The 12,033-nt window shown below is 43.2% G+C and overlaps 1 protein-coding gene across 1 annotated transcript in view; it reads left to right on the forward strand.

The window, feature by feature from the left end:
* Positions 1–9,409, forward strand: part of LEPR (leptin receptor) — a 33,689-nt gene extending 24,280 nt beyond the window's left edge. Inside the window, exons 13-18 of the mRNA XM_009946356.2 lie at positions 360–576; positions 1,725–1,907; positions 2,474–2,569; positions 3,106–3,208; positions 3,937–4,012; positions 8,594–9,409. Of these exons, the coding sequence (XP_009944658.2) occupies positions 360–576; positions 1,725–1,907; positions 2,474–2,569; positions 3,106–3,208; positions 3,937–4,012; positions 8,594–9,409 (1,491 nt within the window). The remainder of the gene's footprint in view (positions 1–359; positions 577–1,724; positions 1,908–2,473; positions 2,570–3,105; positions 3,209–3,936; positions 4,013–8,593) is intronic.
* The last annotated feature ends 2,624 nt before the right edge of the window (positions 9,410–12,033 follow it).

A 12,033-nucleotide genomic window follows, 5' to 3' on the forward strand; every position in this document is an offset into this window, starting at 1 on the left:
ACTGCCCACTCCTGTTTGCCCTTGTTTGGTATGCAAACAGTCATCTGTTCTGGTTTTTCAGTCCTGAAAAATGCTATCATAAAACAATGAGTTACTCAAGGAGTCTGAAGGTTTGTATTTCCTTGTCTCCCCTGCCCTCCATTCACTGGAAAGCTAGCGAGTGTCTCAGCTCTCGGAGATGGTAGAAATGAAGTGTTTAAATGGACTACAGTGCCTTTGCTAAAAGGACAGTGTCCAGACCATAGAATATCTCTACTGGGTTGTGTTTTCCTAGAATTGGAATAGTGCCTTCTGCCCAAATCATGTTTGCTTTTGAAATCAAAGGCTGGGAAATTCAATTATGCCAATGTTTGCTGCAGCCACTGATGAAGAATCACTCATTGTGCAGTGTGAGCCGATATGTTATAAAGCATCAGACGTCAGGAAACACCACGTGGTCAGAATCTGTTGATAATGGCACTACCTCTTCATTTCTGTGGACCGAACGCACACATACCATTACAGTTTTAGCCGTGAATTCAATTGGAGTTTCTTCAATTAATTTCAATTTAACTCTATCACAGCAAATGAGCACAGGTAAGAACACCAATTAGTAACCATTCTGAGATGTGTAGAATGTTAGGAATCATTGTGATGCTTTTGGACAAAGCTTTCTTTGTAATAAAATTCCCTTTGTCAGGATAAAAATGTTTTATGATGATCTGTTCAGCTGTCTATTGGAAACAGATTCTGCATCTTGCCAGCAGAGCTATTTGAAAAATGAAACTTCCATCACATGAAAATCATAATGATCTTTGAGTTGGGAAAAGAGTTGTCTTTCACTGGGCTGTCTTCCTTCCACTAATAGAATATAAAGTAATTAATCAAAGAAAAATGAAATCCTACTGTAGAACTCATCTTTCATCTACTTTGTCTTGGGAACACCCAGCATTCCTGCTAGGGAATGTTTTGTTGTTTCCAAAACGAAATATGGTCTTGTTTCTCTGGCGGCTCACCTGATGGGCTGCCAGAGTACATAGTTTTCAGAGGTTTGGCTTTGCTTCCTCAGCAGCCTCTTCATTGATCCGGCTGCTCTAGGCTTCGTTATCAAAGGCTATTGAGCTTTTTGCTTTTGAATGCATCAGTTGTGTAACGTTTGTATGCAAATACATGCGGTGGGAAGCATTACCGCAGTCTATTCGTAGAACTTGAGTGCTCTAACGCAATTTTAAAAACACTTTTATGGATAAAATTCTTTCTGGTATTGTGTATAAGTGTATTCTGGAAACCTTCTGGTTGATAGCAGATGTAATGGGAAGTGTTTGTCCAACTGGATTGTTGTCTTGGTGTATTACGTGGAGAGATTCGGTAGGATTTAGCTTACAAGGCTCACAATGCATGTTTTACTAGCTAAATGTTGACATTGCAGTAGTTGAGGATTTCTTGGTTAAGGAGGTGCACATGAGAATCAGGATACTTGATGTCTGGTAAGAAACTTGATCTATTTTGTGTTCAGGACTAGTTGGTGTAAACCAAGCTTTGCTGGCATAAACAGAAATATGTTTGCTTATGTGAGCTAAAGATCAGGCTTTATTATATAGAAGATACTTAAACAAGTGAATGATAAAGTGCTGAAACCATAGCAGTCATTCGTGTGCATGTAGTTTATAGCGTGCGCCTCTAACCCAGCTCTCATCTTGTCTGAGCTCATGCAATTCACAGCTGTTTTCTCCTCCTCCTGTCAGTGAACGTTGTGGAGTCGCTTAGCGCTTACCCAGTGAACAGCACTTGTGTGGTTTTGATTTGGACGCTTTCACTTCAAATGTATGTGATAAAATCTTTCATTATTGAATGGAAGAACCTTGACAAAGAAGAGGAGATGAAGTGGGTGCGAGTTCCTCCAAATATTAGTAAATATTATATTTATGGTGAGTGTGCATTTGAAAATGTAACACATTATGTTAACTGTTAGGGAACAAAAAAATGTAGCGTTACTGAGCTGATTCCTTTGTTCAGATTCCTTCTCCCCCGCCGCCCCAGTTTCTGATGGCTTTTATGGTAAGGGCCGGCAGAGCGATTCTTGATTGTCATTAGAGGACTGACTGTAAAGGATCGACTGTTGCATTAATAATCACGTTAACACAGGATGAAGCGCAGGAGTGTTCATTTTTTGGCAATAGAGTAAAATGAGTTCTGGAATATCAAGTACAGCAGCTAATTATCAAGTTAATATGTGCATTCCATTTGCATTTTGGCTTTAATCTGAAAAATTTTTACAGTAGTTCCATAAAGGCGTTAATTCCATGACAGAGTAATGCTGGTTTATCCTGTATAGATTAATAGTTTTAATCTTCTGATATTAAAGTATGTATCTTTCATTATTCCCCTCTCTGGGCTGATCTGAACTCTGAGATGTGACCAGAGCCTCTGTGGAGGTAATTGTTTAAAAGCAGCATAATAGTTTTGATTCAAAAGGCTGATTTCCTGTTTCCAGATCACTTCATTCTGATTGAGAAGTACCAGTTCAGCCTGTACCCTGTGTTTGCTGAAGGAGTTGGCAAATCCAGAGCAACGGATCAGTTTACCAAAGGTGACTTACAGGATCTTTCTCCGTGTTGTTTACGAAATAGGAGCTTGTAAAATAAACTTTAAATGCAGGAGAAGTCTGTATCTTATCAGAGAAAAATGTCAGTAATAAAGTGATTCTAATATAACTATGAACGGTGATCTAGAGTTCAGCTGCTTTCATTTGAAATCTCTGTGTGGGGTTAGTTGAGCGAGAGACCTGAATTCCCGTGCATCTGTATTAATAACTGAGCTCCGAGGTCCCTGTGGTTCTTCATTCTCCAATTGTGGACTATTCTGTTATTTCACATGCTCCGATTTCGTTTCTTAATAGCAACGGAGCAGTGGGCACCTCCCACAGGGATGAGGAGTCATCTCAGTACTTGAAATAATTCCTTCCTTTTTGTCTATTTGTTCTCAAGGTAAAGGTTTGTTGATGAGCAACAAGTTTTTTTGTGTTTAAGCTGTTGTTTCTACTGTTTGTTGTTTTTCTATTGCAAACTACTTGTTCACAGAGAAATTATTTTACCACGTTATTGTCTGAATTCCTCTTATTTGCAGGTGGATATGACAGTGAGAGTAATGCCAGCCTCTACGTGGTTCTGCCAATAGTTATTTCAACCTCAGTTCTGTTGCTTGGAGCATTGCTGGTTTCGCACCAAAGGCAAGTTGTTCATTGTCACATGAAAGTCCCAGAAGGCCTTTAGAGGAAGGTGGTGCAGCTTGGATGATGCCCATCCGCTGAACTGGTGGGCAGGGTCTTTCTGAGGAAAGCTAGGAATTATTTTCATCGTGTGTTTGATGTACTGTACTGAAGGGCAGCGGACTCTGTGGAACACAGCACCAAGAATTAAAGTGTCTTGAGTGCACAGGCTTGTTACCTTGTGGTTGTCAGAGCATTGCCCTTTCGGTCTGGTGTCCTTGCAGTAAGATGAGAATCAGTGCTGTTCATTTTCACTGGGAAGTATCGCTTCGGCCTGTGCCACTTACTCCTTACTTCTGCGCTGGCTTGCGGGCAAGTTAACGAGTGTCACGCGCTTTGAATTTGTACAGCCCTCTGAGTTGAGTATTTAATTGTCATCACAAACGAAGGTCTGAAGTAGAAAACAATTGAAAAAAAAATCCCTCCAGGTTTTGTGGAAGATGGGTTGGGGTCATAATCAGCGAAGACTGCCTGTCCCTTTGTATTTTGCAAAACCACCACTTCTTTATTTCTTTATTTTTTCTATTAAATTTTGGCCGTGTATAATATCTAAAATGATTGTTTCATTGTCATAGTGCTCTGGATAAATAAAATTGCAGAGATTCCTTTTCTGACATGACAAAGGTGAATGACAGCAGTACAGAATATCAGAGAACAGTACCAACTCCAGAATTTACCTGATATTTCAGAATGAAGAAACTGTTTTGGGAAGATGTTCCAAACCCCAAGAACTGCTCCTGGGCACAAGGAGTTAATTTTCAGAAGGTGTGTATTTCCCTGGTGATGCTGCTTCTCCCCACCCCATGGGTCTGACCCACCCATGTGAGTCTTTACCTGGACATAGCCAGTTTGCACCAGTACACACAGTTTCTCGTGGTCCCAGAGTCTGACGGTGTGTAAGCATTGAGACAATAATCGGAATTCAGGCCTGTTGCTTTGAAAAGAAAGACCATCTAATGATAGAAGTTTTTTTCAGGTATTTAGTTTGCATTCCCAGTGAAGGTTTCTTCTCCCATCTTTTATTTCATTGAAACAGAGAATGGACATTCTTTGAAGTCTAATCATGGCCACTGCCTGCTGAACCGTTGGGGCAGCTCCCAGGCTTCCTACATAGAATTGTTAGAAGATTTTTCTATTTATATTCAGAAGACAGGAAGCACAGATATAATACAATGCTGATGTGTTTATATGTAATAAATCTTGGAGGTAGCTCCATCAAAAATCTCAAATGCCCTCACAAAAATTAGGAGCCAGTGCCATACTACAGACCAAACCACGGCTCGTCACTTTCACAGGCAGAAGCATTTTCTTTAGATTTGGTGGTTTTCACTTTTGTTTACTGCCCCACTGACTAAGGCTGTGACTGGCAAAGGGCTGGAAACTTTCAAGCCCTGGCTTTCGAAAGGAGTTGAGGGAGCCCAGCCCTTCTTAGGATGCAGCCCTGGAAACAGAGACATCAGACGGATTTGGGATTTATCCAGCTTGAGTGCACGATCTGCCCAGTTACCGACTTCACTTGAAAGTGGTTTTTATTCAAATTGAGTATTTGTTCTAACTGTGAGCTAGCTTGGGAGTTTCCACTAACTCCAAGCACATCAAAGCGATCAAATCTCTTATTTGCACAAACGCTTGGTGGTCCCATTATGGCCTTCTGAACTTTTTACATGTGCTTGGGTGCAGCAGCAACGCAGGGAATGCAGAAACGGCGGGTGTGTTGTGCCTTACTGTTTTTTTTTTGTTTGCTTGCTTGCTTTTTTCTGAAAATGTTATTTATATGGCTTCTTCATTTCTTGTCATTTAAACATGCAGCCACATCAATGCAGATGCCTGAATAATCTCTAACATTAGATCTGCATTTGAAAAAACAAGCCCGATAATCCTCAAGGAAAATCTGGATTCGGTGGTATTAGGGCAGTTTCTGCTTATTTTTTTTTTACTTTTATTTTGGTGGCTTTTTAATGTGCTAAGGTACTTACTTCTCTGATGCACCACACTGTGTGTGTTAATGTTAAATGAAGCTCCTGTTGGGGAAAATGCAGCCGTGGTCGGACGGAGCGAAGCGTGGGTGTTCTCCGGCCTCGTGGCAGCAGTCGCATCAGCTGGCGAGAGCAGAGCCTGTGCCCCCGGCTTGGTCAAGGAAACAAAGTGGTTTTTACTCATGCAGGTTGTTAAATCCCAGACCAGTCTGACGTGTCTGCTTCCATGGCTGCATCCTGGGAAGGGCTGGGATCTCTGAATATTTAATTGTAGGAGTGTAAGTGGCAGCGGTGCACCTGTATTTGTCTGTTTAATCTTTTCATCTATAGCAAAAGGAGCTCGTGGCCATCCTCGCTGTCCCCAATTGCAGAGGTGCGTGAAGTTTGCGTGTTGGATTTAGCACGTTGGAAATGATTCTCCTCGCTGATGGGTAGAGCTGAAATAAGTGTATTGAAGTTGCTGAAGTTTTAACTAGGAAAGGAGGATAAAGCTGACACCCTGGCGATACTGCTCCTTATTCATATGCCTTGTTCCATAATTAATGGGAAAGAAATGATGCATGCACATATGAAAGGAATTGAAGTTTGACATGGTTTTTGACAGCTTGTTATGCAGCACAAAGCATGCCTCTTGCGTACGTTGTACTAATCGGACTGAAAAACGTTGCTTAATGTTAATCGCACTGTAAGGCACAGTGCCTGTCCTCAGATCAGCACAGTCATCGCTCGCTCACTTCATGAGTGTCCAAGGCCAGAACACATTTGAAATGGTGTTTTTAGGGCCAAATCCTGCTTTTGTATGTATGCATGGAATTTCCAGTAGAAAAAGTGGAAAAATACAAATATGGTATTTTTCCTTAGCTGTAATAAGCATCGATGGCATAAATAGCCTATGTACCACCGCTGGAAAGTTCTAAAGTCTTTCTGAAGGCATTTGATGTAGAACTCCTGTCTTGTCCTGGTACATATCGATATTAAATCCTCAAGACAACATCCAATTATTACTTTGTACGTTCAACATAGCACGTGTGGTATTTGGTGCTCCAGAGCTCAATTTCTCAAGTATTATTTCATCCTGATTGTATTGCTCACAGCAGCAAGAGCTTAAAATAATAATCTAAACCAGGCAAGCCTTGCATCTAGACTCTGTCTTGCAAGCCTTTACATGTATGCATGTCAAAATCCTAAAAAGTCCTCTTATTTGTTCAATAAAACAGTAAATAAAAATCAAAAAGCTTTAGCACTTAATGTTGGAGAAGTGAATTAAACCTAACTACAAATATTTTACAGGGAAATTAATATCAATCATGCAGAGACTCACATGTAGCTAAATTACCCTGCTACGTGCACGGGCTGATTTGCAGTGGGTCAAGTTAAATACATGTGAAAGTAAAAATCTGGTCATGGCAGAGCTAGGCCAGTAGCTTATTGGGATATATCTGTGTTTAGCAACTTGAGTGTGAGGTGGTTTTGACTTTAACCTGGCTCAGGTGTGGCAAGTGGCTTACAGCTCAGAGGTGCTCTACTGCTTGTGAGGCAAGTAGAACCTAAAGCCTAGAGTGAAAACAGGAGAGCGAAATACGGTGTTGCTTGGCATTCCTTGTTCGGTTGGATCTTGTTGCATCTGGTCAGCAGAGTCTGGGAACAGGTGACCCGAGACTCTCGACTTTTCTGCGGAGTTTTACGGAGCCACTTTGCCTCTCATTTAACCCAGTTGGTGCCCAGACGACACTACACGTGCGTATACTGTGGAAAGGCAGTCCTGGTCACCCAGCTTGCTCTGTAATTGCTGATCTGCTATAGTTTGTCATTTTCTCAGGGTGTTGGATGATGCATTGTATTTGATTAAATATCTGATGTGTTTTAATAAGTGATGTGTCTGAGTTGACAGATGGTGGCCTTTGCCAAACAACAGACCTCTCTTTGAATGTGCTGTATTTAACCTTTGCAGGCAATGTTACCTGTGTGTTTCTTATGCTACCTACATGCCTTTATACGAGCAGATACCAGGAGCTGGGGCGAGGGAGCAGGCGGATTTGGGGAGGAATATAACCCATCTCCATCCAGGATAAGGCAGCTGCAGGAGGGCAAGTGTATCAGGGTGGGGTTTGGTTGTTCAAAAGATTCCCATTAACACACGTCTCCCATTTGAAAACGCCACTGTGGGCAATACACACCAAACAGGCTGTCAGGCTGCTTCAGTGCAGCCGTGCCCGTGTTCCTGTGCCCGTTGGAGCAAACCTGTGAGGGGGAAGACAGCTTTCATCAGGCAGTACAGGTACAATTGGTACGGCTTGATGCCTACGATATCGTAGCAGCGTACAGCTCATCTCCACTGCTGGCTAATGGATGTTATGTTGAAGACTAAGAGAGATTCCAGCGTGCAGGTTGGTTTTGGTGTGGGAAGGTGACGGACCTGTGTGGGGCGAGTACCAAAGCCATTAAAAACCTGCTTGCCAGCTTTGCCGCGTGAGGGCATCAGCATCACTGATAGGTAATCTAGACTAAAGTTGTAGCCTAAGACACACAAGTTAGTATACTCACTTCTATAATTGTACACTAGTCTAAGTATTTTGACATGTTCCTGGTTGTTTTGGCAGCTTTCCTGCTCTAAAATACGGTTTGTTAATATACACAAAATGTGGGGGTTTTAATCTATTCGTTTTGTCTTGAATTCATTAGGAAATAGGTGTTTTTCAAGCAAATTTTCCTCTGTAACTAGGAGCTCCAGTGTTGCTGTCAGCTTATGCTATTGTTTATTTTACACGCACATATATGAGGTAGCAGTAAAGCGTGAATTTCTCCAAAATAAATGTGCGTTTCTTTTTGTGCAGTTCAAACATACGGCTGCTCTTCAGATGGGAATGCTCTAAGCAGCCTTTGGAAGGGCTCAACTTGACCCTACATAATAAAACCCTAGCAGGGAAAGTTACTTTAGTTGACATGTAAATGATAATTTTGTTCTCTATACAGTCTAAATAAAAAGCCAAAGACATCTAAGGGTGTAAGACTTTTGTCTTACAAAGCACTTGCATGTGTCTTTAACAATACCTGCGTGTTTATTAATGGTGAAATGAATTTAAGCTGCTTCTATTTCAGCTCAAATGACACCCTCTTGGCTGGAGTGCTGAGCACTTCACAGAACGCTCGCTTTGCAGCACTTGACACACCAACAGGTTCTCGCTTTTTTGTCTTGTCCCTCAGTCCTCACCTGCATGCAGAGACAAAGAAAAGAGGAGATGTGTTGTAGAGGATTTTTGGCTATACTAAAACTAGGGGAGGTGGTCTGTGATTCTTAAAATCAGTAGCTTCATGTTGAACTAAAGCTGTTAATTAATAGATGAGCATTAAAATATATCTTTTCTTCTAGCCTGAAACTTTTGAGCATCTTTTTATCAAGCACCCTGAAGCAATGTCATTTGAACCTCTTCTTCTGGAACCAGAAATAGTGCTGGAAGACATCAGTGTTACTAAAGCATTGAAGAAAGAAGACACACAAGATCTTTTAGTAATTGATTCAATGTTTACAAAAATTCAAGACTCTGAACGTGACTCTGCTTGCTCTGGCAGCCATTTCAATAGTAGCAGCTTCTCCGAGAGCTCCCACGATGACCGGATCAGTGGAGAAGTTACAAGGCAGTCCGATATCAAATACGCTACTGTTATCAGTAACTCCAGATCAAGTGGGCTTTACGAACAGAAAATGAATCTCAGAAATTGTTTTGATAGATGCTTCTTAGCTGAAGATCCCTTTGTTACAGGCATCTTCTCAAGTAGCTCTTGGGAGGTGGGAAATGGGATGGTCCTTGTGTTACCTGACCCGCCTGGCAGGCAGCCCAGCAAGACTCTTTCCCTTTCCCTTGTCTCTTCAGAGGGATTTTCAGAGCCTTTAGACCAGGATGACCCTTTCACGGACAGAGATAGTCCTGAGCGGAGCCTGTGTTACCTGGGGATAACATCACTGGAGAAAAGAGAAAGTGACATTTTTTTAACAGAAAGTTCCGGGGTGACGTGTCAGTTCCGTACCACCGATCTGCTTGAAGATGTGGGGTGTTTTCAGCCCACACCACCTAACTTCAATGTGTTTATCCAAAGTAGCCTTAAGTATAAAGCCATTGCACCATACGTGCCGCAGTTTCAGATGACTGCTGCCAAGGTGCAGGACACCACAGAGAAAAACTCGTAAGTCATCACACCGTGATTTGATACTCCTAATGGGTTGTTTAGGCGTGGATACGTTCCCCTAGTTTTCCCTCTCCTGACTTCTTTCAGGAGCTCTCCTGTTTTGAGGCTGGGTAACTGGTTCTGTATTCGAGTGCTGGGATTTTAGTCGGAAGAAATTCCACTTTTTGACCTGCTTCTCAAATGTGAGGCCTTCCTTTCAAGATCTGTGTTCCCATAGCCTCTGGTGCCAAATTACCTGTTGTTGATGGCTGTTAGGTGTGTGTCTGAGGACCCCCGTGCGGAACTGCGCTTGAAATTGGACTCTGCCGTAGACGTTCAGGTGAGAGGATGGGATGTGACCCAGACGCTCGGTTAGCTCTGTGCTGGGCTGTGGTCTGTCCCCACCGCCTTGCTCATCTATAGGCAGAGCACAGCAGCACCTTCCAGGTGTCGTCAGTGGTGGCGGGAGACTCTTCCTCCAGCTGGGGAGAGGCAGAGAAGCCGGGGATTTTGCGCACCTTGGTGTGGGGGTTCCCGAATGCTCCTTGAGGGCTGGGAGGGATTCAAGCAACACCCACCGAATGAGCACAGCTCCTTTCTCCTCCATCTACTAAGCGGCCCTTTACAGTCCCAACATGGGATACGACCAGTTCTGTAGCAGTGGGCTTCTTTCAGCTTGCTGCTGTCCAGCAGGACCGTGTTTTCCACAGTGGCGCAGTGTGGCTGTGGGCAGCACCGGCCCGTATGCACTTCTCGCCTCTCTGTTTAGGAGTAGAACACATCAGCGAACTGTGTTGAAAGAGCTTGTTCTTGTTTCAGGGTTTGCTTGGGGACACTAAGGGCAAGGCAGAAAGGGGTGACCGAAGATGTAGGTTGAAATATGCACATGTGGTGTTTCTGGAGGGAAAAGCTCGAATGTGCCATTTCACTGGGAATGATTTGGGACACCGAGTGCTACAGTCTGAGCTGACCTGCATGCTCAGAATGACTGCCAGGGTAGAGTATGTTGGTATCCACGTGGGCTGCTGGTAAATGGATGCGCTGTACAAACACCAAATATATTCGTTAGGCTTTTTTCTCCAAAGGCCTGATGTATTTATCGCTTAGCTGACATCTGTGTTAAACTGAACCTCTGAGTACACAGATGCTCCACGTGAAAAAGTGGTCACGATGCTGTATTTCAGTTGTTGAAAAGGTGGCCCTGACCAATGATGGGAAACTTGTGGCTGCTGTTACTGAGTGTCTTTTAAAATACATTTAAAATATTCATTGGTAGCATCAAAGAGCTGTGAAAGAAACTGTGAGGTCAGAGACATGTGCTGAACAGTGCGTCGGTGCATAAAACACTCCCTGAAGAAGTAACGGTTCCAGTAGCTAAAGACTTGCAGTACTGCAAGAAGAATCAAAATTCTTGTGGCTACATTAATTGCAGGGTGTTACCGGGTAAAATGATGTACTTGGAACTAAAATGTCCACATTTTTGTCGTTGAACATGAGGTTCGAGTACAAATGGTACTGCCGTAAAACCAACATCTCTTCCAAACCCCTCTCCTAAAGAGCCTGCAGTAGAAAAGGCAGTTATTGATCTGAGGATCCTGCCTTTTCAGTCTGCGGTGAACTGGCCTGTCTGCATGGCCTTGGAGGAGTCCATTTACCTTCACAAGCCCCGCTGCACTCAGGTGGGAGGAAAATTTGACCTAGCATCTCGGCTGTATTTTCTGGGATAAGCAGGTAAAGAAAACCATGCTTATTTGCAAGCCAAATATATTTATTTTTTTTTCTACTTCATAGTTAGTAAATATTTTTGTGTAAGTGCCTTTTCAAAGAACTGTTTTGAGGAGCTAAGAAAGATGAATATATTGTATGTTCCAAAGCTAAATCTATGTAAAACTTAGGCAATGAAAAACAAAAGGGCAAACCCAGACAACAACAGTAAATGGTAGGAGAGGTGTGGAAATGCTTTAATGTTAGTGGTAAGGAATCCTTTGGAGCAAACAGGACCAAAGCAAGTATGCGTCTGCACTTTGCATTTCAGACAAGCTTTACCAAAAAACCCCACTGCTTTTTCTCAAACTCATCTGGTCTCTGCTTCTGGATGTTGAATATGACACACATCTAACGTACTTGTTATGTATGGCGGGGGAAACTCAAACATGTTTTGTGTTGGTCACCAAAACTCCTCCTCGCTTGAAGGTGTGATTGGAGGCCGCAAGGAGAAACCTGAAGGTTCCTGCAGAGCTCCAGGAGTAAAGCTGTGATTAGCATCCAGGTGAACGCTAAACTTGGAATCCATCTGAAAAAAGAAATTCACTCCTGCCGGCATGTGAACTTGGTGTGGCCCAACCTCTGGGGTACTAAAGGTGCCCCGGGAATGGACTCGGGTATTGGATTCTGCCTCTCCTGATGGTCTTTCTGCCAGGTCCAATGCACCCTGAAGCTGAAGGCGTGGGGAGGCTGGTATGGGTCGGCTGCTTGCAGGGATCCCTCACGTGGTGCAGCTGCGTTTGGGGTGGAAGGCGTAGATTCCTGCACATCAACCTTCTCCTCTTGTTGACCCGGGATGCAGAGGGGATGCGAGCTGCTGAGCTGTGGTTTTGTGCCGGATGCCATAGGACAGCCCTATCACCTTCTGCGGGGAGGAGAGGC

The sequence above is a fragment of the Leptosomus discolor genome, chromosome 3, assembly GCF_034619465.1.
Source record: "Leptosomus discolor isolate bLepDis1 chromosome 3, bLepDis1.hap2, whole genome shotgun sequence".
Lineage (NCBI taxonomy): Eukaryota > Metazoa > Chordata > Aves > Leptosomiformes > Leptosomidae > Leptosomus > Leptosomus discolor.